Genomic DNA, 27,930 nt, shown 5'->3' on the forward strand with positions numbered 1-27,930 from the left:
GGACCCTGCCCCCCTCCCAAGGCAGTGGTCCTGGCCAGCTCCGAGCTCGCCCTCCCCTGGGCCCCGGAGCTGCCAGCTGTCAGTAGCCCCAGCCGGCCGGGAGGCAGCTGCCCAGACCGAGGTGTGTGTGTGGGGTGGGGGGGGGAACGTGCCCCGGTGGGAGACAGATGGTGCGAGCTACTCAGGGCACAGCTCCCCCCCCTTGGCGGGTGACGGGGGAGCAGCCGGCAGCTTTGAGCAGATCTGTGACCCCACAACCCACCAGACCCCACTCCCCTCCCAGAGCCAGAACCCTGGAGTCCTGGCTCCCAGCGACCCCCCCCCCACTCTAACCACTCCCCTCCCAGAGCTGGGGAGAGAACCCAGGAGTCCTGGCTCTCAACCTCCCCCCGCTCTAACCCCTGGACCCCACTCCCCTCCCAGAGCCAGGGAAAGAACCCAGGAGTCCTGGCCCCCAGCAGCCCCCGCTCTAACCACTAGACCCCACTCCCCTCCCAGAGCCGGGGAGAGAACCCAGGAGTCCTGGCCCCCAGCAGCCCCTGCTCTAACCACTAGACCCCAGTCTCCTCTCAGAGCCGGGGAGAGAACCCAGGAGTCCTGGCCCCCAGCAGCCCCTGCTCTAACCACTAGACCCCACTCCCCTCCCAGAGCCGGGGAGAGAACCCGGGAGTGCTGCACCACCCCTCCCCCACCGCCAGTGAGAATTACATCCCAGGAGCAATGGAAACTATCCAGCACCAGATTGAATGGGTGGGTGGGTGCGATAATGAGATGCAAATATATGCTCAGAGGAGCGAGTGTAGACAGGGTCTGGGGGGGTAAAGAGACAGAACGGGCTTGGGGCCCCCCCATGTCTGAGTTTCTGGGGGGGGCAGGAGTCAGGGACAGCACCAGACCCCCCCCCAGCACAGCAGTGAGAGAAAGGCTGCAGGTGCCCCCCTCCCCCAAGGGGAAAGGCCCCATCCACCGCCCCCCCCCAGCCAGCCAGTCCCTGCCCTGGGGCCTGGTGGGAGCCGGCGCCCCCTAGAGGGGACAGGCCCCTGCCCCATCCCCCGCCCCCCCAGCCAGCCAGTCCCTGCAGAGGGAAAAGGCCCCACATGGGGCGGCAGAGAATGCGCGGCTGGCAGATGGCGGGGGGGCGGCCGAGGGGGGGCGGCCGAGGGGGGGCACAGGCTGTGCCAGGGAAGGTGAGAACGCGGCGCGGGGGGGGGGGCAGAGCTGGCAGCACACGGGAGGGAGGGACAGAGAACGAGAAAACCCGACTGGGGCAGAAATCAGAGCCGGACCCGCACACGGAGCCCAACCAGCCCCCCCCAGCCGGCGCGCCGGCCCCCGCCCCCCCAGCCGGGCGCGGCCGGGCACTGCCCCCCCCAGCCGGCGCTCCGGCCCCCTCCCCCCCAGCCGGGCGAGGCTGGGCACTGCCCCCCCCAGCCGGCACTCCTGCCCCCTCCCCCCCAGCCGGGCAAGGCCGGGCACCTCCCCCCCCAGCCGGCGCTCCTGCCCCCTCCCCCCCCAGCCGGGCAAGGCCGGGCACTGCCCCCCACAGCCGGCGCTCCTGCCCCCCCGCCGGGTGCGGCCAGGGCTGCCAGGCACAGACAGACGCCGCCGCGGTTCCGTCGCACTGTTTATTCCGCTCCTTCGGGTGCAGATCTGACATGGCATGAGCCTGCCCCCCCCCCCCGACAAACCAGCTGCCCCCCCCCCAACCCCACGCCAGGGCAGCAGGGGCCTGGCCCCCCCACACCGACAGCTGGTCTCTGGGCAGGCCAGGAGCAAGAGCTGGAAAGAAAAACCCAGGAGTCCTGGCTCCCAGCCGCCCCCCCCCCTCCAACCGCTTGGCCCCACTGCCCTCCCAGAGCTGGGGAGAGAACCCAGGAGTCCTGGCTCCTAGCCCCCCCCCACCCCCGGCCCAACCACTTGGCCCCACTGCCCTCCCAGAGGTATTAGAAAGAACCCAGGAGTCCTGGTTTTCTCCGTCCACCCATTGCTGCTGGGCATCAGAGCCCCAACCCCCCACATGCCAGCTCCCCCTTGGTCTGGTGCCCCCCCCCCACTCTGGATCCTGGAGTCTCTCCTAAGGGCAGAGGGGGGGTCTGCTCAGGGGGGCCCCAGCTGGGGCTGGATGGGCATCTTCACAGTCAGCACCTGCGGGGAGACGAGGGGGCGATGAGAGGGGAGGGGGCGGGGGGGGGGAGCTACAGCTGAGCAGTGGGGGGGGGGATCACTGCAGAGGGGGAGGAGTCACACAAGGGGGCGGAGTCACACATTGGAGGTGGGGTCAGTGTCTTGTGGGAGGGGAGTTTTTGCCCTAGGGGATGAGAGCTCGGCCCACCCTGCTGCAGAGGGGCGGGATTCCCTGTGGGGGCAGGGACCGGGGTTCCCCAGGGGGCTGGGGGGTGGAGGGGGAAATGGGGGGGTTCCCTGGTGGGGGGGCAGGGATGGGGGGTTTCCCGGGGGGCAGGGACAGGGGGCACTGGGGGGTCCCCGGGGGGCTGGGGGGCACTGGGGGGTCCCCGGGGGGCTCACCGCGGGGCGCCGGTGGAAGCGGGCGCGGCTGCGCTCCGGGACGATGTCGTGGGGGATGTAGATGTCGAGGACGTAGGGGTCTGGGCCCCCCCGCAGCACGACCCGGTCCTGCCCCAGCTCCAGGGAGAGCTCCCGCGCCGAGCCCTGCGGGAGGGGTCATGAGAGCCTGCGGGGAGCGACCTGCCCCACGGCGCCCCCCGAGGGGAGAGACCCAGCCCCAGCCGGCACCTCTGCCCCACGGCGCCCCCCGAGGGGAGAGGCCCAGCCCCAGCCGGCACCTCTGCCCCACGGCGCCCCCCGAGGGGAGAGACCCAGCCCCAGCCGGCACCTCTGCCCCACGGCGCCCCCCGAGGGGAGAGACCCAGCCCCAGCCGGCACCTCTGCCCCATGGCGCCCCCTGAGGGGAGAGACCCGCCCCATAGCACCCCCTCAAAGGGAGAGATGTGCTCCATGGCCGACACCCCTGCCCTAGAGCGCCCCCTACGGAGAGACCCGCTCCCCCCGGCCAGCGCCCCACCTCCCACCACCCCCCGGCCGGGACAGACCCGCCCCCCCCGGCCAGCGCCCCGCCTCCCACCACCCCCCGGCCGGGACAGACCCGCCCCCCCCGGCCAGCGCCCCGCCTCCCACGCCCCCCCGGCCGGGACAGACCGGCCCCCCCCGGCCAGCGCCCCGCCTCCCACGCCCCCCCGGCCGGGACAGACCCGCCCCCCCGACCAGCGCCCCGCCTCCCCCCCCCCGGCCGGGACAGACCCGCCCCCCTCGCCCCCCGGCCAGCGCCCCGCCTCCCCCCCCCGGCCGGGACAGACCCGCCCCCCTCGCCCCCCGGCCAGCGCCCCGCCTCCCCCCCCCGGCCGGGACAGACCCGCCCCCCTCGCCCCCCGGCCAGCGCCCCGCCTCCCCCCCCCCCGGCCGGGACAGACCCGCCCCCCTCGCCCCCCGGCCAGCGCCCCGCCTCCCCCCCCTGGCCGGGACAGACCCGCCCCCCTCGCCCCCGGGCCAGCGCCCCGCCTCCCCCCCCCCGGCCGGGACAGACCCGCCCCCCTCGCCCCCCGGCCAGCGCCCCGCCTCCCCCCCCCCGGCCGGGACAGACCCGCCCCCACCCCCGGGCCAGCGCCCCGCCTCCCACCACCCCCTGCTGGGACAGGACCCCGCCCGGCCCGCGCCCCGCCTCCCACCCCCTCCCGGCCGGGACAGACCCACCCCCCTCGGGCCAGCGCCCCGCCTCCCACCACCCCCTGCTGGGACTGACCTCCCCCCGCCCCCGGCCAGCGCCCCGCCTCCCACCCCCCCCCGGCCGGGACAGACCCACCCCCCCCGCCCCGGCCAGCGCCCCGCCTCCCACCCCCCCCGGCCGGGCCAGACCCACCCCCCCGCCCCGCGCCCTGCCTCCCACCACCCCCCGGCCGGGACAGACCCCCCCCCCCCCGGACAGCACCCTGCCTCCCCCCCCCCCCCCGCTGGGACAGACCGGAGGCTGGAGCAGCCAGGAGCTCCCCTCAGCAGAACTCACCACTCTGGGCAGGTGGATCTCAGCCAGCAGGAACTCGGGGGCCCCTCCCGCCGGCTCTGCCAGGATGGTGAATTTGGGGAGCACAGGGGAGCTGCAGAAAGGAACGGGGGTGGGGAGGGCAGGCGCTCAGAGGGGGACAGGGCTGAGCTCCCTGCCCGACACGGCACAACAGCCAGCGCCCCACTGGGGAGGGGGGACCCCAGCACCCAGTAAAAATCCCTGTCTGCCCCCCGCTTTGCCCCAAGGCCCGGCCATGGACCCAGCCCCCCGACTCTGCCTGCGGACGGCCCAGCTCCATGGGTCTCTGGCTTGTCCCCCGGCTTTCGCTGCAAGAGACCCCCCCAGGGGACACGCCCAGGCCTGAGCCTTCTGGTCAATTGCAGCGATGGGAGGGGGGGGCCTTTAGCAGCCTCTCCGGCAGGGGCACCCCCCCCCCCGCATACACAGCCCCCTCCACCAATCAATGAGCCAGGGAACCGTTTCAACCAGGCCAGCCGGACCCTTCCAATCACGTCCCATTGCCCCGCCGTGTCCATCCCGCTGCCTGGAGCCCCTTGCGCCGGACGCCGTCGCAAAGCTGGGGGGCTGGGCTTTTTGGGGGGGCTGAAATCAGGCTCACAAGAGACCCACGGTTCTAGGCTACCCCCACCCCGATGGAGCTGGGCACGGTCGGCTCGGAGAAGCTGTATTTTCCATCCCGGGGTGCGTGCCTGATGGGGGAGAGCCCATTGCACTCCTGGGGGAACGGGGGGGTTCAGACACACCCGCTTATTTCCTCACTACGCATGGAGCCAGCGGAACTCTCTGCCACTGGATTTCCAGAGCAGCAGCCAGCAAGCAGAGAACAGTGGCCATGGGGGGGGGATGGGATTGGGGAGGGGGGTTGCTAAAATCCACAGCATCCCAAGGAGCTCGACCCACAGGGGGCAGAGTCTGGGGGGAGGGTAATCAGACACCCCCCCCCCTCACCTGAAGTCCATCTCCTGTATGACGGGGCTGGACTTGGTGCGGATGGTCTGTCCCGAGATGGAGCCCATGAACTTCCGGTTCTTCAGGATTCGCCACGCTGCAGAGGGGCGGGGAGGGGTTAATGGGGAGGGGCAGATCGGGGGCAGTGGAGCAAGAGCCCCCTTACCCCCCCCAGCCCTGCCAGTGCCCCTCACTCCCGACCCGCAGCCCCTGCTCGCCCAGCCCTGCCCCCCCCCAGCCCTGCCGGTGCCCCTCACTCCCGACCCGCAGCCTCTGCTCGCCCAGCCCTGCCCCGCCCAGCCCTGACAGTGCCCCTCACTCCTGACCCGCAGCCCCTGCTAGCCCAGCCCTGCCGGTGCCCCTCACTCCTGACCCGCAGCCCCTGCCAGCCCAGCCCTGGGTTCCCCCCAGCCCTGCTGGTGCCCCTCACTCCCGACCCGCAGCCCCCTGCTAGCCCGGCCCTGGGCTCCCCTCAGCCCTGCCGGTGCCCCTCACTCCCGACCCGCAGCCCCCTGCTAGCCCGGCCCTGGGCTCCCCTCAGCCCTGCCGGTGCCCCTCACTCCCGACCCGCAGCCCCCTGCTAGCCCAGCCCTGGGCTCCCCTCAGCCCTGCCGGTGCCCCTCACTCCCGACCCGCAGCCCCCTGCTAGCCCAGCCCTGGGCTCCCCCCAGCCCTGCAGGTGCCCCTCACTCCTGACCCGCAGCCCCCTGCTAGCCCAGCCCTGCCCCCGCCCAGCCCTGCCGGTGCCCCTCACTCCCGACCCGCAGCCCCCGCTAGCCCAGCCCTGCCCCCCCCAGCCCTGCCGGTGCCCCTCACTCCCGACCCTGGACAGTACCCGGGTGATTGACGTCCATCTTGTACTTGTCTGCCAGCCCCTCCAGGGCGACGGTGATGAAGAACTCTTTGAAGAAGGGGTCAGCCTGGCACCGAGAACGGGCAGGGTCAGTGGGTCCAAGGGGACAGCTGAACCCCCCCCCCGCCCCACATTACCTCCCCCGCCCCACCCGCAGCGCGGGGCCCGGCCCAGCAGGGGGCCCTCACCTCCACTTTGCTGAAGAAGCCGGAGTTGACGACCACGTCGTACGCGGTGCAGCCGTTCCCGCCTGCGACAGAGAACGACCGTGAGCGCTCTGAGCTCCCCTGCCCCGCGGCCGGGGCTCAGACCCAGCGCGGCCTGATCTCAGGGGCCAGGTGGGAGCCAGTGCCCCCTGGAGGGGAAAGGCCAGTAACCCATTCCCTGCCCCCCCTGAGCCAGCCAGTCCCTGCCCTGGCGCTGGCACCCCCTACAGGGATAAGGGACAGGAGTCCTTGCTGAGGGGCGGGAGTCACAAGAGAGCCCAACAGTGAGTGTTTGAATGCGGGGGGGGGGGCCATCCATAGGGCTGGGGGGGTCACAGCGCGGGGGGGGCTCACTGTTGTCCAGCTCGGCGTGGGGCTCCCCCAGGCTCATGGGGATGCGGAAGGACGAGGCGCTGTCCGACTCGATGAGACACTCCAGCTCCTGGCGGCTGAGGTCGGGGGGCGCCGGGATGTGCAGCGACCGGCAGATGTTCACAAACACCTTCTCCTGGGAGCCCGCGTGGGTCTTAATGCAGAAGCCTGGAGGGAGAGGGAAAGGAAGGGGTTGGTGCCCCTCACTCCCGACCCACCCCCCCAGCATCCCAGCCCCAGGCTTCCCCGCCCAAACTCCATACCAGGCTGAGGCTGGATCGGCTTCGAGTCCCGCACCGAAGGCATCGCGCTCTGGATCTTCTGGGTGGCCTGCAGGGAAAGGGGGATGAGACGGCACCAGACCCCACCGCACCCACCCCGCGGTCCCCACACGCCTGCAATGAGGCCCCAGCACAGCCAGGTCCTTGTGAATGAATCGACAATACTCCCCCAACCGCCCCCCCCCGGGATCCCAGCTGTGAGCCACCCCCCCTGCTCGCCTCAAATCAGTCGCTGCATCACCTGGAACGAATGAGAGTGGGACCAAGGGAGGATCCCACCAGTCCTCACAGGGCTGATCCTGCGCCACCAGATCCCATCAGTCCCCCCCACTTCCTCCTCGAAGGGGCTGATTCCTCTGCCAGCTCCCTTGGCCAGATCCCACCTACCCACAGCTACCAGAGTGCCACAAACCCTGCAGGTGGGGAGGGAGCAGAGCCCACTATGTCGACCCCGCACCGAGAGATCCTTCCTGAGACCCAGCCCTGCCGGCTCCGAGGGCTTGGTACTCCCCGACAGGGCCCCACAAGCAGAGCCAACCTGCTGCCCCCACAATGCTCCCCAGCACCCGGGGGGGGGGGCGGGCAGGAGCTGGGCCGCTCACAGACCTGGAGCAGCAGCTGTCTGAACTCCTCATCGTCTTCCTCCTCCAGCTCTGCCGACAGCAGGGACTTGTCCGTCTGGGAGGCCATGGGCTCTGCTCCGGGGACGGGGCTGCAAAGCAGACAGACCTTCAGACAGATGTGCCAGCTCACGTGACGTGGGAGTGAGGGACCACGCTGCCCTGCCAGCCCCAAACCTGCCCCCTACCGCCATGGACAGAGGGGCCCGCAGCCTCCCAAGCCAGGCCTGGTCCCTGGCAGCACAGACTCTGGAGCCCGGGGCACCAGGCCCGGCCACCGGCTGCACGGAGCGGATCGGGGCACGGGGGGGCATTGGCTCCTGGGGTGCTCCCTGCAGCCCCCCACAAGGTGTCACCCCCACGGCACCATGCCAGGCTGCCGGCGCTGCCAGCCCAGGGGGCCTGGAGGAGGCTGTGATACCAGCCCCCATGTCCCATCCCCCGCTGAGCCAGGCAGAGAACCCAGGAGTCCGGGCTCCCAGCCCCACCCCCAACTAGACCCTCCCTCCCAGAGCGAGAACCCAGGAGTCCGGGCTCCCAGCCCCACCACTAGACCCTCCCTCCCAGAGCGAGAACCCAGGAGTCCGGGCTCCCAGCCCCACCACTAGACCCTCCCTCCCAGAGCGAGAACCCAGGAGTCCGGGCTCCCACTAGACCCTCCCTCCCAGAGCGAGAACCCAGGAGTCCGGGCTCCCACTAGACCCTCCCTCCCAGAGCGAGAACCCAGGAGTCCGGGCTCCCAGCCCCCACTCGACCTCCCTCTCAGAGCTGGGGAAAGAACCCAGGCGTCCGAGGTCAGGCAGGGCGGGGGGGTCACCCCAGCTCCCCCGAGCACTGACCCCTGCCCTTTGCCTCCCCGCTGCTATTGGCAACACTGGCCCAAGCCTGCGACGCCCACTTCCGGGAGCGTTACACCAACTTCCGCTGTCGGTTGCCACACTTCCGGTAATGACAGTATCGCTTCCGGGGTAGGGTTTTTGCCGCACTTCCCGTCTTCTGCCACATTTCCTATCACGGGGCGGAGGAGGCGGGACTTGAGGCGATTCACTTGCTGGTTCATTGTCAATTTCAGAGAGGCCTTTTCCGGCTTTTGGACGCCACACTTCCGGCTGTGGTCCGCCACACTTCCGGTTTCTCCGCAGCGCGGTTTTACCTTCTTCCGGCGGAAGTGACAGAGTTAGGTCATGGCCCGTCCCCGAAACCCTAGTCTCTATGGTGCTCCGGAGGCCGGAAGTGGAGCTGGGTCCCTCCAGCGGCCAGGGGCGGGCTGCCTGGGGGCAGAGTCCTGCGGGGAGTCAATGGCTGGAGCTGCCGGGGGGCGCCCGTCCGTGTGGGGCATCTTCGGCTCCATGGAGTATGGGCCTGCCCCAGAGGGGGCGGGGCCTGCCCAGGTAAGCCCCCCCACCCCCATATTGAGAGCCTGGACTCCTGGGTTCTCTCCCCAGTTCTGGAAGGGGACGGTACGGGACGGGGGCTGGGAGGCAGGACTCCTGGGTTCTCTGGAGGGGAGCTGGGAGGCAGGACTCCTGGGTTCTCTCCCCAGTTCTGTAAGGGGAGAGCAGGCTAGTGGTTAGAGCCAGGGGGGCTGGGAGGCAGGACTCCTGGGTTCTCTCCCTGGCTCTGGGACGGGAGGGGTGGCTGGGGTGTGTGTGTGTCTATCTGTCTGTCTGGGATCCAGGACTCCTGGGTTCTCTCTCCAGCTCTGCCCCAGGCTGCGTTAAAGTGGTTGAGTCCCACTAGCTCTGTGTGCCTCAGTTTCCCCACAGGCGGCGACAGCCCTGGTGGATCCTAGGAGGCTGTGGGGATTCAGCCGTGAGGGCCTGGCTGGCCCTCGGCCAACGCAGAATTGCCAAGACAGCGAGATTCCACTTCCCCTTCCCTACCCCCACCCGCGGCCCTGACCTCGGTGCAGCTGAGGCAGCACCCGGGGCGGGGCGGGGCGGGCGGGGGAGTGATGCCTGCACTGTGCCGAGAGCCCGGGCCTGTCCCGTCCCACCTGGGTTTTTCCACTGCAGCCCCAGCTCTTGTCCGGCTGCGCTGACGCTGCCCCCAGACTCAGGAGCTCTTCCCTTGTGGGGCAGGGCTTGGGGGGGGGGTGTCGACAGTACAAGAATAGAACCCAGGTGTCCTGGTATCCGGTCACCTCCTCCTAGATCCCACTCCCCTCCCAGGATTAGTAATAGAACCCAGGAGTCCTGGCTCCCTGCTCCTCTGCTCTAACCACTAGACCCCACTCCCCTCCCAGAGCCGGGGAGAGAACCCAGGAGTCCTGGCTCCCAGCCCCCTGCTCTAACCACTAGACCCCACTCCCCTCTTAGAGCCAGGGAGAGAACCCAGGAGTCCTGGCTGCCTAATTTCCCATCCTCAAAACACGCCCCTCCATGTTAAAACACATCACAGTGGGTTTGCTAAGAGCTGGGATTGAATGATTGACAGCCAGGACTCCTGGGTTCTCACCCGGGCTCTGGGAGGGGAGGGGGGGTCTAGTGGTTAGAACAGGGAGGACAGGACTTCTCCCTAGCTCTGACCCTCTGTGGCAAGTCCATTCCTCCTCTTCGTATCTCAGTTTCCCCATCTGTTTACTCAAACAGTGGGTAACGTTGCATTTCAGCTCGCACGGGTGCATCTGTTATGCTGGACTAAGAATCAGAACGCAAGGGATCTTGCTGGGAACACCCCCTGTCCCTGCCACAGCGGGATCCCTTCCCGCCCGCGCGTGAATGGGCATTCTGCAGAGAATCCCCTTTTTGCACTATAGGGCTTAGGACCCGTGGGTGACCACGTTCTGCTTCCAGCCACTAGAGGGCAGCGTGGGGCCGGTCGCCCCCTGGTGGGTGTGCGGTGTATTGCCGAGGGTCTGACTGTCCATTCCAGGGGGTGTATTTCTCCTGCTTCCCCCACCCCAGGCCTGGCTGGAGACTCACGGTCGAAGCTTCGGGCACTTCGTGGACGGCAAATGGTTGAAGCCGGAAGGCAGAGAAACCGCCAGCGGCACCAATCCAGTCACCGGTACGAGCCCAGGCCGCAGCAGCTCACTGGGGAGGAAGCAGGGAGATCTCTCCAGGGGGTGGCGATGGGGGGGGGGGGTGATCTCTCCGTGGGGAGCGGGAAGTTGGGGGGCTGTGAGTCAGTGGGATCTTTCTCCCTGGCCCTAGGGGAGCTGCTGGCCACCACCCTCCAGGGGGAGCCGGAGGACGTGGAAGCTGCCGTCCAAGCTGCCACGAAAGCCTTCGAAGGCTGGAGTCGCCTGCCGTGCCACGCCCGAGCCCGGCACCTGCACAAGTGAGCGCCGGCCGCGAGGGTGCCGGGGGGGGGGGGGGGGCGTGGGGGGGGGCGGGGGGAGAAATGCCCCCGGTTTGCACGTGTGGTTCTGTCGCCACCTAGTGACGGCAGCCTGCCATTGCGCCGGCGAAGCCGTCGCGGCGCCCCCCTGCGGCCTGGCGCGCTCGGCTCGCGATGTCGCCCTCCGCTGGCCGCAGCCTGCGTTGCGGGGCCGGCCTGACCCCGGCCCCCTCCCTTCTCCAGCCTGGCCCGGACCATCCAAAAGCACCAGCGCCTCCTGGCGCTCCTGGAGAGCCTGGAGACCGGCAAGCCCGTCGGGGAGGCCCGGGACCGGGACCTGCCGCTGGTCGTGCGGCATTTCTACCACCACGCCGGCTGGGCCCAGCTCATGGGCACCGAGATGCGGGGCTGGAAGCCCCTGGGTGAGTCAGGGACCGCGGGGGGGTTCCCGCGCCCCCTGCTGGAGCCGTGCGCCTGTTGACGTGGGGGAAACTGAGGCACGACGTGGGAATGGGGATTTAGGCGTGTGCAGCAGAGCTCAGCACAGAACCCAGGGGTCCGGGCTCCCTCCTGTAACTGCTTGACCTCCCCTCTGCTCCCAGAGCCGGGGAGAGAACCCAGGAGTCCTGCCTCCCAGCCCCCCCCGGTCTAACCACTAGACCCCAGTCCCCTCCCAGAGCCGGGGAGAGAACCCAGGAGTCCTGGCTCCTAGCCCCCTGCTCTAACCACTAGACCCTACTCCCCTCTCAGAGCCAGGGAGAGAACCCAGGAGTCCTGGCTCCCAGCACCCCCCTGCCCTAACCACTAGACCCCACTCCCCTCTCAGAGCCAGGGAGAGAACCCAGGAGTCCTGGCTCCCAGCACCTTTCCCTAACCACTAGCCCCCCCTCCCCACCCAGGGCTGGGGAGAGAACCCAGGAGTCCTGGCTCCCCGCTCTGACCTCTCTCTCTCTCTCTATCTCCCCGCCCAGGAGTGGTTGCTGCTGTGGTTACCTGGAATTCCCCATTGCTGCCGCTGGCCTGGAAAATCTGCCCAGCTCTAGCCATGGGTAGGTGTGTGCGTGTGGGGGGGGTCGCCCCACTCTGTGCCCCCCATGTGTGCTCCCTTGGGATCCCCTCGCCCCTCTTGGGGGTGAGCCCAACCCTCCCGCTCGGGGTTCACCCCCCCACCTCCACATTTCTATCCTCCCGGGTCCTCTTGGGGGGGTGTCACGTGGTTCTGAGTCCCCCCAGCCCCTGTGTGTCGCCCCCCCTGAGCTTCCCCACAGCCCCGTTCTAAGGGGAAGGGGTCACCCAGCTGGGATCCCCCCCCCCGTGATTGTCCCTGCCCGGGGGTCCCCCTGCTGGAGCCCCCTGCACCTGCTCCGCGTGGTCCCCTCTGAGGCTCCCTCTTTCCTTTTTGGGGGGCCCCCCTGCCTTGATCCCCCTGTGCCCCCCATGTCTGGTTCCCCTCTGTGGGGGTCCCCCTGCCCTGAGCTCCCTGCGCCTCCCTGACCCCCATCTACCCCCCCCAGGGAACACCGTGGTTCTCCTCCCGCCCCCCCGCGCCCGGCTCTCTGCCCTGCTGCTGGCCGAGCTGGGGGCCCAGGCCGGGCTGCCCCCGGGGGTGCTGAATGTGCTGACGGGGGAGGGGGCGCTGGCCGGGGGGCTGGCTGCCCACCCCGGGGTGGACGCTGTGGCCGTGGCTGGCTCCGTGGAGGTACGTGCTTCCGGGGGGCGGGGGGCTCTCCCCCTGCCCCCCATGTGCCAGAGGGCAGGAGTTAGGGGGCTGGTTTCTTGGGGGGGAGCTGCCATGGTCTCGGCTGGGGGGATGGGAGGGGGCTCTGGAGAGCTGAGCTGAGGGTGGGGGGGCCCTGAAGGGAGGGGGCTGCTGTGACATGGAGGGGGCTGGATCCCGGGGGTAGCTGGACTGGGGCGGGGGCTGGGGACCTAGGCCATGGGGGGGGGTTGGGCTGGTGGAGTTGGGGGCTGCCCTGGCCCCATTCCCAGCCCCCCCCTCCCCTCCCCGCAGGTGGGGCGCTCGCTGCGCCGCGCCACGGCTGGCAGGGGCCCCCGGCTCTCGCTGCAGCTGGGGGGCGACAGCCTGGTCCTCGTCTTCGACTCGGCCGACCTGGATGGAGCCGCCGTGGGGCTGAGCGACGCCGTGAGCTGCCAGCGGGGCCTGGTGAGCAGGGAGCGCGGCCTCCCCCGAGGGGGCGCCAGCTGGCGCGGGGGCGGGGAACGGGGCAGGGGCCTGTCCCCTCTAGGGGGCGCCAGCTCCCACCCGGCCCCAGGGCAGGGACTGGCTGGCTCAGGGGGGCAGGGAATGGGGCAGGGGCCTGTCCCCTCTAGGGGGCGCCGGCTCCCACCCGGCCCCGGGGCAGGGACTGGCTGGCTCAGGGGGGCAGGGAATGGGGCAGGGGCCTGTCCCCTCTAGGGGGCGCCGGCTCCCACCCGGCCCCGGGGCAGGGACTGGCTGGCTCAGGGGGGCAGGGAATGGGGCAGGGTCCTGTCCCCTCTAGGGGGCGCCGGCTCCCACCCGGCCCCAGGGCAGGGACTGGCTGGCTCAGGGGGGCAGGGAATGGGGCAGGGGCCTGTCCCCTCTAGGGGGCGCCGGCTCCAGGGTGGGGACTGGGGCTCAGGGGGGCAGGGAACAGGCCCCCTCTGGCTTGTGACCCTGCGTTGCCGTGAGGGCCTGTGCCCTGCAGGGGGCGCCGGCGAGTCGTTAACCCCTTTCCCCCCAGGCTCCCGGCGCCGGGGCGCTGGTGCTGGTGCAGGAGCCTGTGGCTCGGGCGCTGCTGCAGCGGCTGAGGACGCGGCTGGGGAAGCTGCGTGTGGGGGACCCGCTGGACAAGGCCATGGACGGGGGGGCCCTGGCGGACGACACCCAGCGGGGCACCATAGAGACCTGCGTGGAGGAGGCCCGGGCAGAGGGGGCTGAGGTGAGGGGCTGGGTCTAGTGGGTAGAGGGGGGGGGGTGAGGTGGAGGCTGGGAGCCCGGACTCCTGGGTTCTCTCCCTGGCTCCGGGAGGGGGGGGTCTAGTGGTTAGAGTGGGGGGAGGCTGCTGGGAGCCAGGACTCCTGGGTTCTCTCCCCGGCTCCAGCAGGAGAGTGGGGGCTAGTGGTTAGAGCAGGGCGGGGTGGGAGCCCGGACTCCTGGGTTCTTTCCCTGGCTCCGGGAGGGGAGTGGGGTCTAGTCGTTAGAGCGGGGGGGTTGGAGCGGGGGAGCCCGGACTCCTGGGTTCTCTCCCCGGCTCCGGGAGGGGAGTGGGGTCTAGTGATTAGAGCGGGGGGTGGGAGGGGGGGAGCCCGGACTCCTGGGTTCTCTCCCCGGCTCCGGGAGGGGAGTGTCTGTCTCTGGGGCTCATGGGCTGCCGTCTCCCCACTCGCAGATCTTCCAGGCGTGGGCAGCGCTCCCGGCCCGAGGGCCCTTCTACCCCCCGACCCTGATCACCGGAGTGGCCAGCACCTCGCGCTGCGTCCGGGAGCAGGTAGGGGGCGCCCTCCCCCCGCCGGGGGGCCAACCCGGCTCCCTCCGCCTGCCGGCTGGGCCATGCGTGGGGAAGTGGTGACCTCTGGTGGTCGTGGTCAGAATTGCAGTTCACTGATTTCCCCCCAGCGCCCCCTGCTGAGCCCCCCCACCCCCCTCCCCGCAGCCCAGCGCCCCCAGCTGTCCCCCTGCAGCCCCACGCCCCCTTCCTCCCAAGCCTTCTCTTGCCCTGTGCTGCAGATCCTTGGGCCGGTGCTGGTGGTGCTGCCCTTCCGGACCGCCAAGGAGGCCGTGGCACTGGGGAACAACCGCCCCTCCGGGCTGGCAGCCAGCGTATGGACCGAGAACCTGCCCCTGGCCATGGAGGTGGCGCAAAGGTTAGTTCTGAGCCCACAGTCCAGCTCCAGGATCCGGCTCCCCCTGCCCCACCCCATGAATCCGCTCCCAGAGCCGCAGGGATCCGGTTCAGGTTTCCACCCACCTGCCAAGGAAACTCCCGTCCCAGAGCCACGGGTCCCCCCCGGGCCTGTCCGTCCACCCCACTTCGTTACGCTCGAATCTCCGGGGCCGCAGCGCCCCCAGTTTCACTAGCGGCCCTTCCGTTCGACCCCCGCCCGGGCGCTCGTCCCCGTAGTGAAACCGAAGCGAAGTTTATTGGCCGCAGCAGAAGACGAAGATTCACGGAGAAGCCGGCGCGCGGCTGGGGAAGGGACAGGAGACGCCATCAGAATCCGCTTTGTATTTGGGTATCGTTTAGACGCACGCCGTCCGTGGTGGGTTGATTTTGAATTCACTCTCACGGGCAGACTTATGGGGTTTAAGCGGGTGTGGGGGGGTTTCTCTTTGGCCGGATTGACACGTTCCCAGTCGCGGTGGGGGGGGGCGGTCGCCGGCCGATCGGTAATTAACCCCCCCGCCGCCGCTGAGATCCAAAGAGTTTGAGTCTGAGCACAGGAGGCAGCGCGGGTGACAGTCTGCAGCGGAAGCAGGCTCCCCCCGCAGGGGTTTTCACACGTGGCCTGGCCTTGCGCTTCGACTGCTCTCGGTGGAAATGTATTTTCCGTGGCTTGGGGCGTGCGGTCGGCGTTATGAAAAATCCCTCCTCCCCCGCCCGCCCGCGCTTTCCTCCTGGCTCAGGAGCGATTTCGCCCCCCAAGGGTCGGTCTGGGTGGCGCCTGGGCAGCCGGGAGGAAAGAGATCCTTGGCCGGCCGGCCAGAGGAGTGTTCCCTGGGGCAGATCCGTGCGAGAAAGCGCCAGTCGGGATTTCAGAATTGCCCCGGACGGAGAATCCCCCGCGAGCCTGGGGAAATTGTGCCTGGGGTTAATCACGGTCTGAATGTGTCGCTCCCCGACTCCCAGCTGCTGGCCCCGGTTCTGCTCGGCTGACAAGCCCGTTGGTTCGGTTTCTGAGCTTCCGTTCGCCCCGCTCGGGCCCCGGCGTTTTCTCGGTCTCCCGCGGCGAGTTCGGCGCCTTCTGCCAGGCCCCCTGCGGCGGGGGGTGGGGGGCGGATCTCGCCGGGGAAACGCGCCCATTTCTCACTGTGGCCAGGCTGGGGGCCCTGGGCTCTGACACCCTGTCACGGACTCACGGGTCGTGGCCACTCGTGGCCCCGTGCGGTCCGTGGCGGGGGGGTGCCCCCTTCAGGGCGACAGCCCTTCTCGGGGGGCCGCTCTCTCTCTTGGGGTCAGGCCCCTCCACCTCCTGGAGCCGCCCCTCCCTGAGCCTCAGCGCGTCTGTCTCTGCCGTGGGCCCCTCGGGGAGTCCCCTCGCTCGGACCCCCCGGGCCTCCACCCCCAGAGGGAATAATGCCCCCTGCTCTCTAGCCCGCAGCGACTCAGCCAGCGTAACACAGGAGGGTTATTGAGCATTGAACCCAGCGCAGGAAACTCTCCGGCCTCAGGCCTGGCCCCCCTCAGCCCAGCACGTCCCAGTCCCCCTGCAGCCAGGGGGGCTCTGCCTGCCCCCCCTCCAGCCCCGAGCCCCCCTGCTCCCAGCTGGGCCTCCGAGACCCCCGGCCCCAAGCCCCCCTCTGTCCATTGTCTTCTCTCCAGGGAAACAGGGTCACCTGGGCTCCTCCCCTCCCGTCCTCTGGCCCCTCTGGCTGGCCCCGGCTGGTCAGGTCACCGGGGTCCCGTCCCCGCAGCCCATTGTCCTCCCCCCCGGCCAGAACCGGCTGCGACTCCTGAGCCGGGTCTCCGGGGCACCAGGGCACCAGTCGCTGGGGTCTCCATCCTCCAGGCCAGCGGCCGGGGTCCCGAGTTCCCTCTCTGGTCCTCTGTGCCCACAAACTCCCTCCCCCCTCCCCTCGTTACCCCGTAACACCCGGGGACACTGAGTCCCACCCCCTCCGCATGGAACCCCCTGGGAAACACAGAAAAACCAAGGAACCCCCCCCACTTCGTCACACCCCCCCACCGATCTCGCTCTCTGTCACAGCCTGCAGGTCGGCACCGTCTGGATCAACGGGCAGAACCTGAGTGACGCGGCCGCGGGCGTCGGGGGAACCAAGGAGAGCGGGAACGGCCGGGATGGAGGCAAGGAGGTGCGTGGGGCCGGGCCGGGAAGGGGGGCGTATCCGGCTGGGGGGCCTGTGGGGCTGATTTGTCCCTCCCTTCCCCCTCCCAGGGTCTGTACGAGTACGTCAGACCGAGCTGGCAGAGCCGGCCCCGGCCCGGCCCCGCGGAACTGGACTACAAAAGTTTTGCTGCGTCCTCTGGGGCCGACCCGCCCCCCGTTCCCGGGCACAGCGGGGTCGCCCGCCCCGAACTGGAGGAAAACATGCCAAGGTACTAACGACTCCTGGTCCCCCAGAGCTGGCACCCCTCTGGGGTGGGGCGCGGGGGCTGGGTACACGGGGACCCCTTGCCTGGCGCTGGGATGCGGCTGGCTCTGGGGTGGAGCGCGGGGGCTGGGTATACGGGGACCCCTTGCCTGGCGCTGGGATGCGGCTGGCTCTGGGGTGGAGCGCGGGGGGCTCGTTATATGGGGACCCCTCGTCTGGCGCTGGGACACGGACCCTCTGGGGCAGGGCGCGGGGGCTGGGTATCCAGGAGCCTACATTTTTCCATCCACGTGCAGAATGAATTTCTGTGAAGCACCAATAGGGAGGTGATATGCGGCTGTGCGCCGTCACCTCCATACTTTCGGGCCACCCCTTATCCCTCCGAGAGCTCCCAGCGTCCTACAACTCACCCCTAGCTGGGTCTCAGGGAAGCTCTGTCTTCGGGTGACGTCTGCGGCCCCTATCAGTTCATTCCTCCATCCTCTTTCCACGAGGATGACATGCAGCCACCTCTGGGGAGGGAAAGCAGCAGCCGGCTAGCACAGAGAGCCCCGGTGCAGTCGTTTGGAAAGCGACAGGGAATTTTGGATAGGAAGAATCTTTTCCTCTTATGCCAAATCCTGGCGCTATTTAATATTCAACCGGGTCTTTCAAAGTCTGTGAAGGTAAAATATATAATACAGCCCCATTAGAAACCCAAGGGAACGTTTCTTTCTAAATCAAGATACTAAGGGTCAAAATAATTGTAAAAAAACTCAGCTTCCCTCCCCTTCTATTAACAAGACGAAGCACTTTAAAGGCCCCGTCGATTATTCGTGTTTTCCGCTGGCTTAGCTTGGGCGATGAGTCAGGTTCACCTTTGGAGTCCGCTGCCTGCACACAATGTTCCAGTGTCTCGGTTATTACAGTGAAACTCAGAAGTCGGTGCGTTTACACCACACTCTCCGAACACGTGGGCTCGGGCAAACTTTCACCGGCCGCGGCGTTTTTCTCACGCTCCTTTCCGTGAGAAATTCTCTGCAGGGCGAGGTCCCTAGATAAACCCCGTGTCCTGCTGCCTGGGACGACGTGGGAACGTTCTTAATGTGTTCTCGGAATGCTGGGCGGGTGCCTCAGTTTCCCCTGTGCAGTTCTTAGGATCCAGGCGGGGGGATAAGGGGGTGTGGTTGGTGCAGAGCCCTAGGCAGGTGTGATGGTGTCTGCACAGAGAATGGCCGACACCCTGTCTCCTGGGCCCCTGCCCTGCACGGTGCCAACTGAAGGAGCTGGAGAACAAAGAGATCAGGTGGCCTGGCCGGGGAGAGAGACAAAGGCCAGAGGAGGGGCTGGGGGTTTCAGTTTGGAGCTGGCTGAGGAGATGGGGGGAGGCCCAGAACCAGGATCTGGGCTCCCCACCCCCCCAAGAGGCACCTGACTGAGGGGTCCTGTTCTCTGTACCCACAAGCTCTGTTTGGGGCTGTTCCTGTCGGCTAATAAACCTGTGTCACTGGCTGGCAGAGAGTCACGGTGAATCGCAGGAAGTGTGTGTGTGGGGGGGGGGGGCCCTGACTCCCCGCCCCCATCCTTGGTGACGCTGCCCGTGGAAAAACTTTGCAAACACGGCGAGGGGGAGTTTAAATCCACCGCGGGGGATGGTTGTCGTTGGAAATCAGACACAGGCGTTTCCGTTTTGGTCATTTCCATTTAAAACACAAATCGAAAAGCCAACGTTAGCGCTTTGCCTTGGGAAATCTCAAAGGGTTTTACAGCATTATTCCCGGCTGGGAAATGGGGAAACTGAGGCACGGTGTGGGGTGAGGTGACTTCCCCAGGCCACGCAGGAACTCAGTGGCAGAGCTGGGGAAAGACCCACAGTCTCTTCATTCCCCAGGCTCCCCCAGCTCTGGGGCTGTGGCAGGGAGAGAGAGAACTCCCGTCCCTGCTGCAGCCCCAGGGCTGGGGCTGGGGGAGAGGCATCTCTCCCCCCCATAGCCCAGGTTCGCCAGAAGCCCCATCACCATCCCCCCGCACTCACCCGTGTGCGGGCCTGCACCTTAGAGGAAACACGGACACGGACCCCTCGTGCGGTGCCGAAATGCAGCCCCTCTGGGGTGGGGCGTGGGGGCTTTCCAGTGAGCGTGTGGGTTCAGGGCTCGCCTCGCCCCCCCTTGTGTCTCTGCAGGGTGGACAGGACCTACAAGCTGTACTACGGAGGAGCTCAGAAGCGACCCGAGGGAATGGCCTCGCTCCCCGTCCTCGACCCCGCCGGCAACGTGCTGGCGTACGTGGCGGACGGCAGCGCCAAGGATATCCGCAACGCTGTGGAGGCTGCTCACAAGGCCGCGCCGGGGTGAGATGGGGAGCAGCTCAGGACGGCTGGGTTCTCTCCCCGGCTCTGGGAGGGGAGTGGGGTCTAGTGGTTAGAGCCGGGGGGCTGGGAGCCAGGACTCCTGGGTTCTCTCCCCGGCTCTGGGAGGGGAGTGGGGACTAGTGGTGGGATCTGGGACTCCTGGGTTCTAGCCCCGGCTTTGCCTCTGAACTCACGGTTGACCCTTCGTGCCTCAGTTTCCCCGTGCACCGAGCGAGGTCGCTGCTCGCCGTGTGAGGCCTGGCTGCAGTTTGGGGCCCTGAGTTCCCAGGCCGGGTGGTGCCAGCCTGGAGCAAAAGTGTCACCCCCTTTCTGGCCCGCTGCCAGGTGCAGATAACCAACCCCCCCTGCCCCCCCCGCTCCTTGGCCTCGCCTCTCTTATCTCTCCCTCAGCAGCGCAGGCGGCCAGAGTCCCAGGGAGCCCCTGGCTTATCGCGGCTGGACCCGCCTGGCATCTCACGGCTCCTCGGGGAGCCCTGCCAGGTGGCAGGGAGCCAGGGGAGGGCGGGGGGGGGTGTCCCATAGAGCTGAGATCTGATCAAACTGGGGGAAGAACATTTTTTGCCTAAATTTTCCAGGGAAAATGACAATTTTCTTGTTTGGGGCGAAAGTTGAAGAATTTGGGGCGGTTTTGGCCCCAAAACTGGACGGTCTTGGCCCCCTCCCAGAAAGGGACAATTTAGAGCCAGAACTGCTGCTGCTCGGCCTTGTGGGAGCCCCTGGCTGTGGGGCATCATGGGAGTGGTAGTTCAGAGAGCTCCTGTTCCCAATTTTCTCTATAGGCTGGAATACGTTTCCCATGATGCACCACAATCTCCCCCCTTGGACAGAGGAGGCAGTTGCATCATGGGAGCCCAAACCCATGGTGCATCATGGTCCCATTTTTCTTTCTAGCCTGGGCTTTGTGGCTAAACTACATCTCCCATGATGCACCATAGGCTCCCTTCTTGGTGAACGGAGGAGACTCATAGGCGTTCCCTGGCTGCAGTGCATCATGGGAGTTGTAGTTCATATACCCCATGTTCCTCTAGGGGTTCCTCGGCTGGACTGCATCTCCCCATCACGTGCCTCAGTTTTCCTCCCTGTCTGAGATGCTGCAGTGCTTCATGGGAGTTGTAGTTCAGTCATTCTCCTCCATTGGCCGCACATCGTCTCCCATGATGCACCACAGCTCGCCCTGGTCTGGGAGCGGGTTGCGTAATGGGAACCCCTGGCTGTGGTTAGGGTCGCCAACTTTCTATTGGCACAAAACCGAACACTCAGAGGCCCCTTCCCAGAGGCCCTGCCCCTTCCCAGAGGCCCCGCCCCCGCTCACTCCATTCCCCCTCCCTTAGTGGCTCGCTCTCCCGCACCGTCACTCACTTTCACTGGGTTGGGGTGCGGGAGGGGGTGAGGGCTGTAATTGGGGTGCGGGCTCCGGGGTGGGGCCAGGAATCATAGACTCATAGAAGATCAGGGTTGGAAGGGACCTCGGGAGGTTCTAGTCCAACCCCCTGCTCAAAGCAGGACCAACCCCAACTAAATCACCCCAGCCAGGGCTTTGTCAACCTGACCTTAAAAACCTCTAAGGAAGGAGATTCCACCACCGCCCTAGGTACCCAGTCCAGTGCTTCACCACCCTCCTAGGGAAAAAGTTTTTCCTAATATCCAACCTAGACCTCCCCCACTGCAACTTGAGCCCATTGCTCCTTGTTCTGTCATCTGCCCCCACTGAGAACAGTCTAGATCCGTCCGCGTTGGAACCCCCCTTCAGGGAGTTGAAAGCAGCTATCAAATCCCCCCTCACTCTTCTCTTCTGCAGACTAAACAAGCCCAGTTCCCTCAGCCTCTCCTCATAAGTCATGTGCTCCAGCCCCCTAACCATTTTTGTTGCCCTCCGCTGGACTCTCTCCTCTTTGTCCACATCCTTCTTGTCGTGTGGGGCCCAAAACTGGACACCGTATCCAAATGAGGCCTCACCAATGTCAAATAGAGGGGAATGAGCACGTCCCTCGATCTGCTGGCAATGCCCCGCCCGCTACTTATACAGGCCGTTAGCCTTCTAGGCAACAAGGGCTCACTGCTGACTCATATCCAGCTTCTCGTCCACTGTAACCCCTAGGTCCTTTTCCTCAGCAATGAGCGGTTCAGGGTGCAGGAGAGGGATCCGCGCTGGGGCAGGGGTGCAGGAGTGGGCGCCAGGCTTGGGGGTGGGGCAGAGGGGTTCAGGCTGTGGGAGGGGGCTCTGGGCTGGGGCAGGGGTTGGGATGCGGGAGGGGGTGCGGGCTCTGGGCTGGGGCCAGGGCTGAGGGGTTTGGGGTGCAGGAGGAGGCTCTGGGTTTGGAGGGGCTCAGAGCTGAGGGTGGGGCTGCAGAACGGGGTGCGGGCTCTGGGCTGGGGCCAGCGATGGGGGGTTTGGGGTGCAGGAGGGGGTGAGGGCTCTGGGGTGGACCTGGGGGTGAGGGGTGCAGGAGGGGGCCCTGGGCTGGGATAAGGGGTTGAGGGCTCCAGGCTGTGGGTGCAGGCGGGGGCTCAGGGTTGGGGGTCGGGCTGCAGAAGGGGGTGCGGGCTCTGGGCTGGGGCCAGCGATGGGGGGTTTGGGGTGCAGGAGGAGGCTCTGGGTTTGGAGGGGCTCAGAGCTGGGGGTTGGAGTTCGTGGTTGGGGCACAGGCTTCCCTCGGGCGGCTCCCGGTCAGTGGCTCCCACCACCCCACCCAGCTCCCCTTGGCCGGTGCTCAGGGCGCAGGCAGCGCACGGAGCCCCGTGGCCCCCCCGCCCAGGAGCCGGACCTGCTGGCCGCTTGCGGGGCGCAGCGCGGTGCCAGGGCAGGTAGGGACTCGCCTGCCTTAGCCCTGCGGCGCCGCTGACCGGGAGCCGCCAGGGACCCTTCTCGGCCAGACAGCCATGGTGCATCATGGGAGTTGTAGTTCAGGCACCTCCTGCTCCAGTCTGTTCTCCAGGGCGGGCAGGCTCCCTTCCTGGACTACACCCCCCCCCCCCCCCAGCAGGGAGCCGCGCCCCCGAAGACCCCCACCCGCTCTGACCTGCGGGGAGTTCCCTTCCTAGCCCCCCCCTGCCCAGGGCCGTGCCCAGCAATGCTGAGTGACAGCCCCTGAAATTCGGGGGGGGCCTCGGACGGGGGCGTTCGGGATCCGCCCTCGGGTCGGGGGGGGGGGGAAGCGGGGCCAGGAGGAGGGTGCAGGGCCGGGTGCGGCAGCCGGGTCCAGAGGGGAGCCCAGAGGCACTTACATTTTATGGCTTTATTGCCTGGGGGTTGATTGGCGTAATCTGATCGGGGCTGGGGGGGCAGCTCCCGGGCTGGGCCTCGTCCACCAATCAGATCCAGAGGGGCCCTGGGGTGGGGGCTGATCCCTTGGGGGAGGGGCAAAGCACTGCTAGGATGGGAATCAACTCTGCAGGCTACTGGGTTAGAGTGGGGGTGGGGCTGGGAGCCAGGACTCCAGGGTTCTCTCCCTGGCTCTGGGAGGGGAGTGAGGTCTAGTGGTTAGAGCGGGGGGGGGGGGCTGGGAGCCAGGACTCCTGGGTTCTCTCACTGGCTCTGGGAGGGGAGTGAGGTCTAGTGGTTAGAGCAGGGGAGCTGGGAGCCAGGACTCCTGGGTTCTCTCCCCAGCACTGGGAGGGGAGTGGGGTCTAGTGGTTAGAGCGGGGGGGGGCTGGGAGCCAGGACTCCTGGGTTCTCTCACTGGCTCTGGGAGGGGAGTGAGGTCTAGTGGTTAGAGCAGGGGGGTTGGGAGCCAGGACTCCTGGGTTCTCTCCCCAGCACTGGGAGGGGAGTGGGGTCTAGTGGTTAGAGCGGGGGGGGCGCTGGGAGCCAGGACTCCTGGGTTCTATCCCGGCTCCGTCTCTCTCCCGGCAGGTGGGGGAAGCGGGCGGCCCACGCCCGGGCGCAGGTGCTGTACTACGTGGCGGAGAACCTGGAGCTGCGGCGGGAGGAGGTGGCGTCCCGGCTGGGGGCGCTGACGGGGGCCCCCCCCGAGGAGGCACAGCGGGAGGTGGACCTGGGCCTGGAGCGCCTCTTCCACTGGGCGGCCTTGTGCGATAAATCCGGGGGCGCCGTGCAGGTGGGGCCCAGAGCGCCCCCTGCGGACACGGGGCAGCCCGAGATGCGGGCGGGGAACGCCAGGGGGCGGGGGTGGGTTCGGAAGTGGGGGGAGGGGCGGGGCTCGGAGAGGTGAAGGACGGAGGGGCGGGAACGGGAAGGGGTTGGGGGGGGTCTGAGGTTGGGAGTGGACCCAGGAGGGGGGGGACATGTGGGGTGGGAATGGGGGTGGGGGCAGGTGAGGGACTCTGGGGGAGGAGCTCTGCCCGCAGGCTGAACAGAGCAGCAGGTGCCTGGGGGTGGGGTTTACTTTGTTGCCAGGGCTGGAAGTGGGGTGGGGTGGGGCCCCCGGAATCATCCCTCTGGCTCTGCCCCTCCCCCAGGAAACCCCCCTGCACGGCACCACCCTGCAGCTCCGCCAGCCCCTGGGTGTCGTGGGGGTCACCTGCCCGGACGAGCGGCCCCTGCTCAGCTTCCTCAGCCTGCTGGCCCCTGCCGTGGCCCGGGGTAATGCCGTGGTGATGGTCCCGAGCCCACGCTACCCGCTGCCCGCCCTGGACCTCTGCCAGGTACCCCCCTCGGAGTCTGCCCGCCCCTCCCCCCGCGTGCCTCAGTTTCCCCATGCCACCCTAGGGAGGACATGACTGTTGAGAGATGGAAAAGTAGCTAGTGGGAGCGTATGGGCCACTGGACTCTGAGACCCTCTGCCTGGGGAGCGAACCCAGGAGTCCTGGCTCCCAGCCCCCCCTGCTCTAACCACCAGTCCCCACTCCCCTCCCAGAGCCAGGGAGGGAACCCAGGAGTCCTGGCTCCAAGCCCCCTGCTCTAACCACTAGCCCCCACTCTCCTCCCAGTGCCAAGAGCAGTAACCATATCTCCGTTGGCGCCGGCTCCTGTCCCACCCCCTCTGTGCTGCCCCCGCTGGGAGCGACCCCACATGCCAATTCGGGCTTACGCTGCGTGAAACGGACCCATCCCCCCACCTGAGATTGGGGTCCCCATTGGGCCGGGCGCTGCACAGACCCCTCCCTTCACCAGATCTCAAGGCGTTACCCCCATGCCTGTGCAGAGCCCTGCGCGGCTACGTTGGGACCCGCGTCCGATCCGCAAACACGGCCCGTGGCCGTCCACCGATTTGCCAGGCTCCACCCGTGTCTCGGTACCTAGAACGGATCGACACTGAGAAGGCCACGCTCAGGGCAGACTGCAAGAAACAGGGGCGCTGCCCCCCCCAAACCTGGTGGTTTACAACCAGGAACACGCGTCTCTGGAGGCCTCGGCTGGTTCACAAGAAGCCAAAACACAATCCCCCGTTAGGCATCTCCAGCCCGATTCGCCGTCCGCACTGCGGGTTTTTAGAGTGCGAAGTTACTAAAAACCCAATTCCCCTTGCGCGAGGTTTTACCGATCCCCGAGGATCGGCCGCCCGCCCGGTCCACATCACTCCAGCTCTCACCCAAACATCCCGCCGGCCGCCGGCCCAGCTAGCGAAGGGTTTATTCGGAAGAAAACAGAAAAGTGGAGCGTTACTAACGAGGGAAAAGAACCACGCAGCTTACGAGCGGTTTCGCGTCCTTAACGCCGAGTCGTCACAGTCTCCGGGCGGGCACAAGCGTCTCTCTGGGACGCTCCCACCCGGCTAGAAGCCAAGGGGGCAGCGTAGGGGGGGCTGCCAAGCGACCCCTTGGAGACCCCAGGCCCCTGCCTTTGGCGCCTCCCCGGGCACCAGTCAGAGGTGGCCGGATCGGGCCGGCGGTTTCTCTTTTCTCGCTGCCCCGGGCGGCACAGCCCCGTTCTGTGTCTAGCCATTCGATTGCCTCGTTACGCTCGGCGGCGTGAGGCCGAGGTCCCCAGAGTGTGGGGCGTGAAGGAACACCCGGCGGGGGAGAACGGCGGGGCCCGGGTTAGCCCGCATGGGGGCGGGGAGGAAGTTCCTCCCAGCCCCTCCCTGCCCCCATCCGCGGCCCCGGCTCCCGCCCCCACACCTGGCCCGAGCCCAGCTGCAGCTCCGCCCCCCGGCCCCAGACCCACCCCCAGCCTCGGCCCCCTTACCCCTGCTCCCCCCCCTCCCCCGAGTCACGGCCCCAGCTCTGGGGGGGGGCGCGGACATGGGTAAGGGGGGGGCACCCTCTTAAGCAGGGGCAGGCAACCTGTGGCAGGTGTGCCGAAGGCGGCACCCGAGCTGATTTCAGTGGCACTCACGCTGCCCGGGTCCTGGCCCGGGGGGCTCTGCATTTTAATTTAATTTTAAACGAAGCTTCTTAAACATTTTAAAAAACCTGATTTACTTTCCATCCAACAATAGTTTAGCTCTATATCATAGACTTACAGAAAGAGACCTTCGAAAAACGTTCACATGTATGCCCGGCGCGCGAACCCTTAAATCAGAATAAACGAAGCCTTGGCGCAGCACTGCTGAAAGGCTGCCGACCCCTGCTCTAAAGTCTGGGGGCCGGGCTGAGCCGGTCGTTCGTTAGAACCGGGCTCGTTAAGCGACGACAGGGTCGGTCAGAGCAGTCTCACATCTTTGATCTTATGGCTGAGGACAGTCCCACGCGCAATCTGCAGGCCATTAAGCCATGAAAGGGACTTCGCACCCACCGGCTGACTTGGTAAACGTCTCCCGGGATCTCGGTAACCCCAGACGCGCTCGGCGTCGGCGCGTCGATTCTTCGCAATACGGGGAGACCGGTTCGCAATCGTTCGCCGGCCGCACCGCAGAGTTAGGGCCCTGCCAACGTCCCGGCGGGTTTTGGTCCGTTTCACGGTCGTCGGATTTTTCGCAGCGTCTGTTTGACGGTTTCAGATCTTTCCCTCTGAAATCTCACGGTGGTGGCACCGGTCGCGGGCGGGGCAGAGACCCAAAAAAAGGTGGGGTGTCCGCAAGGCTATTTTGGGGGGGGGTCACCGTATTGCTCCCCTTACTTCTGCCCTGCTGCCTTCAGAGCTGGGTGTCTGGCCGGCCGCCGCGAGAGGTTCCCGCGGGTGGGTCTGACCCGGCTCTGGGAGCCGTCCGTGCAGGGGAAAGTAAATCCTGCCCCTCCGCAGCCCGGCTGGGACTAGCCGCGGGAGCCCAGAGCCCATTAAGAGCCCCCCAGCCAGCAGCCGCCGCTCGTGAAATCTGGTCTCCCCTACGCCAGCCAGATGCCCCGTGGGAGGGGTGAGATTTCACAATCCAGGATGTGTTTTTCACGGCTGTGATTTTGGTAGAGCCGGTTGTTAGTCACCCTGCACGGAGCAGCTTTAACGCTTCCATGCCCACTGGGCAGCGCTGCAAAGTGACAGGGAAACTGAGGCACGCACGGGGGGGGGCCTCCGAACACGGCAGCAGCGTCCTGCGCACAAAGCCCAGCTCCGGGCCGGCGTGACCTCAGGGGGCAGCGGAAGTGGAGCGTTTCTGTTCGCTTCGTCGTTAAGGAGCCCGTTAATTACCTGCCCGAGTCGCTTGTTTCTGCTGCTAAGAGCTGGGAACAATTAACGCCGGCCCGTGGGGACCCCGCTGGCCCGGCCCCGGGCCACTCGTTCCCTTCGGTGGCTGCATCCGACCGCGCAAACATTTCTCGCCTCGGCCCATGACGTCCGCCAGGGCTTTGTCTCCAACCACCCCCGTCAGTGGGTCCCACCTCTGGTTCTCTGTCCCTGACCTACGCAACCAGCTCTCTGTGACAGGAGAGAACCCAGGAGTCCTGGCTCCCAACTCCCCCCCTTGCTCTAAGCACTAGACCCCACTCCCCTCCCCAGGAGAGAACCCAGGAGTCCTGGCTCCCCGCCCCCACTGGTTCCGGCTGCTAATAGGGCCCATCTGCTTCCTCCCCCACTCAGATCTTCGACACCTCGGACGTCCCCGGCGGGGTGGTGAATATTGTGACGGGGAATCGGGACCATCTGAGCCGGACGCTGGCCCAGCACCAGGATGTTCAGGCCATGTGGTACTTTGGGTCTCTGGAGGTGAGAGCGGTTCTGCCCCCACCACGTGCCCCCCTGAGCCAGCCAGTCCCCGCCCTGGGGCCGGATGGGAGCCGGCGCCCCCTAGAGGGGACAGGCCCCTGCCCCATTCCCTGCCCCCCTGAGCCAGCCAGTCCCTGCCCTGGGGCCGGATGGGAGCCGGCGCCCCCTAGAGGGGACAGGCCCCTGCCCCATTCCCTGCCCCCCCGAGCCAGCCAGTCCCCGCCCTGGGGCCAGATCGGGGCCAGCGCCCCCCAGAGGGGAAAGGCCTCACCTCCTGCTTCCTCTTTTAACCCTTTCTCTCCCACAGGGCTCCCAATTTGTGGAATGGGCCTCGGCCGGTAACCTGAAGCGGACCTGGGTGAGCCACGGGGTCCCCCGGAGGTGGGAGGACCCGGCCCAGGGGGCAGGTGAGGAGTTTCTGTACCAGGCCACCCAGTGTAAGACCGTCTGGATCCCCATGGGGGAGATCTTTGCCAACTGAAGCCGGGGGTCCCCACCCCACGCAGCCCGAGGGCTAGAATAAAAAGGCTTTGGTACTGTTTAACCCTGGTCCGTCTCCTGTTGTGGCACGAGCGTCGCTGCCTGAGAGGGGAAACTGAGGCACGGGGCGGGGGGAGAGACTGAATCCTGGAGTCTTGGCTCCCAGCCCCCCTGGTCTAAGTCCTACACCCCACTCCCCTCCCAGAGCTTAAGGTGCTGGAACTCAGGACGCCTGGGTTCT

The 27,930-nt window shown here is 67.4% G+C and overlaps 2 protein-coding genes across 3 annotated transcripts; one reads left to right on the top strand and one right to left on the bottom strand.

The window, feature by feature from the left end:
* Window positions 1–1,941: 1,941 nt before the first annotated feature.
* On the bottom strand, window positions 1,942–8,315 carry PIH1D1 (PIH1 domain containing 1). 2 transcript variants are annotated; one of them, XM_044988818.1, is made up of 10 exons: window positions 8,100–8,157; window positions 7,327–7,432; window positions 6,703–6,769; window positions 6,422–6,607; window positions 6,050–6,111; window positions 5,844–5,928; window positions 5,009–5,105; window positions 4,040–4,130; window positions 2,527–2,670; window positions 1,942–2,145 (listed from the first exon to the last, which is right to left on the bottom strand). In XM_044988818.1, exons 2-10 carry the CDS (start codon window positions 7,408–7,410, stop codon window positions 2,098–2,100), a joined length of 864 nt encoding a protein of 287 aa, XP_044844753.1. In that variant the 5' UTR covers window positions 7,411–7,432; window positions 8,100–8,157; the 3' UTR covers window positions 1,942–2,097. The 2 variants fall into 2 exon arrangements, with proteins under 2 accessions (XP_044844753.1, XP_044844752.1); XM_044988817.1 differs by lacking the exon at window positions 8,100–8,157 and adding an exon at window positions 8,180–8,315 and having other exon boundaries at window positions 1,944–2,145.
* A 209-nt stretch (window positions 8,316–8,524) lies between these two features.
* On the top strand, window positions 8,525–27,750 carry ALDH16A1 (aldehyde dehydrogenase 16 family member A1). Its single transcript, XM_044988902.1, has 17 exons — window positions 8,525–8,731; window positions 10,247–10,349; window positions 10,496–10,622; window positions 10,866–11,044; window positions 11,594–11,671; window positions 12,137–12,321; window positions 12,634–12,786; window positions 13,346–13,543; window positions 13,994–14,092; window positions 14,332–14,468; window positions 16,530–16,635; window positions 16,719–16,879; window positions 19,037–19,204; window positions 23,079–23,283; window positions 23,645–23,830; window positions 27,084–27,209; window positions 27,517–27,750. Exons 1-17 carry the CDS (start codon window positions 8,525–8,527, stop codon window positions 27,688–27,690), a joined length of 2,592 nt encoding a protein of 863 aa, XP_044844837.1. The 3' UTR covers window positions 27,691–27,750.
* The last annotated feature ends 180 nt before the right edge of the window (window positions 27,751–27,930 follow it).

Source organism: Mauremys mutica, chromosome 15 (genome assembly GCF_020497125.1).
Source record: "Mauremys mutica isolate MM-2020 ecotype Southern chromosome 15, ASM2049712v1, whole genome shotgun sequence".
NCBI classification, from domain to species: domain Eukaryota; kingdom Metazoa; phylum Chordata; order Testudines; family Geoemydidae; genus Mauremys; species Mauremys mutica.